This window comes from Temnothorax curvispinosus, unplaced genomic scaffold, assembly GCF_003070985.1.
Source record: "Temnothorax curvispinosus isolate PA1 unplaced genomic scaffold, ASM307098v1 QBEX01011163.1, whole genome shotgun sequence".
Classification (NCBI taxonomy): Eukaryota; Metazoa; Arthropoda; class Insecta; order Hymenoptera; family Formicidae; genus Temnothorax; species Temnothorax curvispinosus.
Genome location: NW_020220943.1, coordinates 1 through 4617, shown reverse-complemented (window position 1 = coordinate 4617; position 4617 = coordinate 1). Strand labels below are relative to the sequence as shown.

At 52.6% G+C, this 4617-nt stretch overlaps 1 protein-coding gene across 1 annotated transcript; it reads left to right on the top strand.

The window, feature by feature from the left end:
• Window positions 1–40: 40 nt before the first annotated feature.
• LOC112461207 lies at window positions 41–4521 on the top strand (the record flags this gene model as incomplete). Its single annotated transcript, XM_025026360.1, has 4 exons — window positions 41–286; window positions 347–2442; window positions 2547–3856; window positions 4238–4521. Coding segments are annotated over exons 1-4 (3936 nt in total), but the record flags the coding sequence as incomplete, so codon positions are not given.
• Between the last annotated feature and the right edge of the window lie 96 nt (window positions 4522–4617).

Below are 4617 nucleotides of genomic sequence, written 5' to 3'. Positions count from 1 at the left end.
TCGTCATCTTGGTTGACCTAGTGATTGTATTCCGGGCATCATGAGTCAAGGGAATGTAACCAAACGCGAGTTATGCGTGAAACGTATGCGGGAGATTCATGAGCTGTCGATGCTCGCCGCGGACAATGTAAATCAGAGACCGAACTTTCTCGTGCGATATCCCATCGTGACCAAATTGGTCGAGGACTTTGAGGCAGTCCACCTCAAGATAATACAAAACGCCTCAGATGAAGAGTTCGAAACGGAGGATTCGATTCGCCGGGACTTTGACAAGATGCGCTTCGCGGTAATCGGGCGTTACGAGAGATTTGTGGGCGCCGACTGAGTAGCCGCTCCGGCCCCGCAGGCCCCGGCCCAGACGTCATCGGTCAAATTGCCCAAGATCTCCTTTCCGCAATTTTCGGGAGATCTCACGCTTTGGCCCTCGTTCATCGCGTTATACAACATCTCTATTCACGAGAACCGGAACGTCCCTACCATAGAGAAGTATCAATATCTGATATCCTGCTTGAAAGGAGAAGCGCTGAACGTCGTCAAGAACATCCCTCTCTCCACTGATAACTACGCGATAGCTTATGACGCCTTGATTTTGCGATATCAAAACAAACGAGACTTGGCGGATTATCACGTGGACTTGATGTTAAAAGCTCAGCCGTTGAAGTCGGAGTCGGCCGTCCCCCTGCGCACGCTGTTGAGCACCTTCACCGAGAACACGCGAGCATTGAATCTATTAGGATTTCCTACAAACGCTTGGGATTATCTCCTTCTCAAATTCTTGCTGGAGAAGCTCCCTCGCTCGCTCCGCGAGAAGTTCGAATCTGAACACCGGGCGGAGGAAATACCGAAATTCACGCAGCTCACAAAGTTCCTCTCTGATCACTGCCGGGTTCTCGCGTCGGTATCGGGCTCACAAAATACGTCGCAAAAGTCTCAGTCGACTTCGTCAAAGAATTCCGCGTCGGCTTCGTCGCTCGCAACTCGAACCGCCGAGTGTCCGGTATGTAAAGAACAACACCCTGTTGCAAAATGTTCTCGGTTCTTAAAGTTAGCACCCCGAGAGAGGCATTCGACGGCTAAAGCTTCGAACTTGTGCTATAACTGCCTCCGCGCGGGCCACAGCGTTAATGACTGTCCATCGTCGTGGACGTGTCAGTCGTGTAAGGCCAAACATCACACGCTCCTGCATTTTGAGCAGAACTCGGGCTCGGCGAATGCACCCACAGACGCCGAACCACCCTCCGAATCGGGGACAACGTCATCGCAGGGAAGCGAACCCCTCGTTAGCATGGCCAGTGTCGCGCGGTCGAACCCGATCGTATTGTTGTCGACGGTACAAGCCGAAGCGCTCGACGCACACGAAAATCCCTTCCCCGTTCGTATTCTGTTAGATAGCGCGAGCCAGCTAAACTTTATCTCCGAAAGTTGCATGCAGAGGGGTGGTTTCGGACGAACCAAGTGCCATACGGTAGTTCTCGCGGTAAATGATACAAGGGCGGCTGCAACTCGAGGCCGCATCTCACTCGTAATACAAGCACAGGGCAGGGAAAGCACGCGCACCCCAGTAGAGGCTACGATTCTTCCGCGCATCTTCGCCCCGTTACCTAGCAGTCAGGTCGAGCGAAGAGCGTGGAAACATTTGAACGGATTGCGGCTAGCTGATCCGCGGTATCACCGACCCGGTCCCATCGACATCCTGATCGGCGCAGAAATCTTCGCGTCGCTGCTTCGGGATGGCCGTCGCGTGGGAAGGAAGGGCGAACCAGACGCCTTCAATGCCGTCTTCGGCTGGGTTCTCGTCGGTTCGGTATCGACGCAGGCGCCGGGATCCACACATTCGTTTATGACTCTCGATTCGTTGGACGCATCTCTTAGTCGATTTTGGCAACTAGACGAGATTCCATCGGTCCCACCGTATTCGCAGGAGGATAAACGTTGCGAGGAATTATTCGCTCAGACCACGCGTCGGGACGCGTCCGGTCGTTTAGTCGTATCGTATCCTTTCAAAAGGGATAAACCTTGTTTTGTCGGCACGCGTCAAGTAGCCCTAAATAGATTTCGCGCACTTGAGCGTCGCTTTAAATTAGATGCAAAGTTTAAATTGAACTATAACAAATTCATGCAGGATTATTTGAATAACGGTTATATGAAACTGATTGAACGGCCGTTCCCGGTGGACGGACCTGTATTCTATTTGCCCCATCATGGGGTAGTCAAATCGGATAGCACTACCACAAAATTGCGGGTCGTATTTGACGCCTCGGCAAAGGATTTGAACGGCGTTTCGTTGAACGACGTATTGCGATCCGGGCCTAAGTTACAGACGGATATAGTCGTGATATTGTTGAGGTTCCGGGTAGGCCGCGTGGCGCTCACTGCGGACGTCAGACAAATGTTCCTTCGGATCTTGGTCGAGCGCGGTCAATGTGACTACCAGAGTCTGGCGTTTCTCGGAGAATGATCCGATATTAGACTACTTGATGTTGACCGTCACTTTTGGATTGACGTGTTCTCCGTTCCTGGCAATCGCCTGCTTGTTGAAATTGCAGCAGCCATCCGTCAGTCTTAGCAGGTCTCGATCCAGAGCTTAGCAGTCAATCATTGCTATCGTTTGAATCCTCGGAAGATCAGTTTCTCAAAGTTCTCGGACTTCGTTGGTATCCTCAAACGGACAACTTCGGCTTTCAGGTCCACCCGTTGGACAGAGATTGTACCAAACGCACCATTCTCTCGGAACTGGCTCGTATTTTCGACCCGTTAGGCTTTCTGACTCCCCTTACGTTTGCAGCTAAAAGACTGATACAGCAACTCTGGGTGCTCAAATTAGAGTGGGACGATAGACCTCCTTCGGAAGTATGTTCTCGATGGGGACGATACAAATCGGAACTCCCCGCGCTAGCTTCCATTCGCATACCTCGTACTATTGCCATGGCCAACATAATCCGACGGGAGATACACGGATTTTGTGACGCGAGTGAACAGGGCTACGGAGCCGTTGTATATATTAGAATCGTCGCCGAGGACGGGGTACTGATTCGAATGCTCAGCGCCAAGTCAAAGGTGGCCCCGCTTAAGGCCATCACCTTGCCGAGACTCGAGCTTTGCGCAGCCGTTTTACTGTCGGACTTAGCGGAGTATATCGGGAACATCCTCCGGCCTAAGATTACTATCGACGGCACGTACGCGTGGTCTGATTCCGAGGTCGCGCTCGCCTGGATACGTTCGGCCCCCCACCGTTGGAAGACGTTTGTGCGCAATCGTGTGGCCCGCATCCAGTCCAACACAGATATCTCTTGCTGGAGACATGTCGACACCAAGTCTAACCCCGCCGATTGTTACTCAAGGGGCTTGTTTCCTCAAGAATTAGTGGATCACCAGCTTTGGTGGACCGGCCCTGCGTGGCTCGCCGAATTCGAACCCACTCCAGAAACGATATTGGAGACTGACGATTTTCCGGAGGAAGAAAAATCTCGTGCTTTTGTTGTTGTAAATCCTGCTGATGTCGTAAACTCTGCTTCTGTTGTTGATTCGCTTCTCGATCGTTTTTCGTCAATGGATAAACTCGTTAGAATATTCTCTTATTGTCTTCGTTTTGTTAATAGACTCAAGTCGAATTCACCTCACAGAACTCTTGTTGTAGACCAAGTCGAATTCCATTCGACCCTGCTAGATCTCGTTAAAGTTGTTCAATCTTGTCGCTTTGCAGAGGGTCTCGATAGATTGAAACGCAATCAAAATTGCTCCAAACCTCTGCGACAACTCGCCCCCTTCGTAGACGCGCGCGGAGTCCTCAGGGTGGGCGGTAGACTCACGCACTCCGCAATATCTCATGAGGCCAAGCATCCCGCGTTATTGCCCGGTAAGCACCGGCTCACGGAACTTATAGTAGAGCGCACCCACCGCCTACACTTGCATCCGGGGCGTCGAGCGTTGCATTACCTACTACTGCAGCATTTTTGGATTCTGGGGGCCCATCAGGCCATCAAACGTTGTTTGTCGCGTTGTTACCAATGTTTCCGGGCAAACCCGCGGACCTTGCAGCCGCCCATGGCGGACCTACCGCTCGACCGGGTACGTCAGGCCAAACCCTTCTCAATCGCCGGGGTCGACTACGCGGGCCCCTTCTTCGTATATAATCGTCGTTCTCGCGGGGCAACGCCGTTCAAGGCGTACGTGTGCATTTTCGTTTGCTTTACCACAAAGGCGGTTCATTTGGAACTTGCTTTTTCCTTATCTACAGACTCGTTTTTGTTGGCTCTGAGGCGTTTCATCGCTAGGCGCGGTCGCTGCTCGCGGATCTACAGCGACTGCGGCACCAATTTCGTGGGGGCTCAGCGCGAGCTCGTCAGCTGCATGGAGGCGGCCTCAGGGCGAGAACAAATCCAGTGGTCCTTTAACCCCCTTTCCGCGCCACACTTTGGTGGCCTCTGGGAAGCGGGGGTTAAGGCGACAAAAACCCACTTGAAACGCGTGGTGGGAGCGCAGATCCTCACGGTGGAGGAATTCAGTACCCTCCTAGCACAGGTAGAATCCATCCTGAATTCCCGACCTTTGTGCCCCACCAGCTCGGATCCCCACGACCTCGGGGTGCTCTCCCCGGGGCACTTTATCACATTAGAG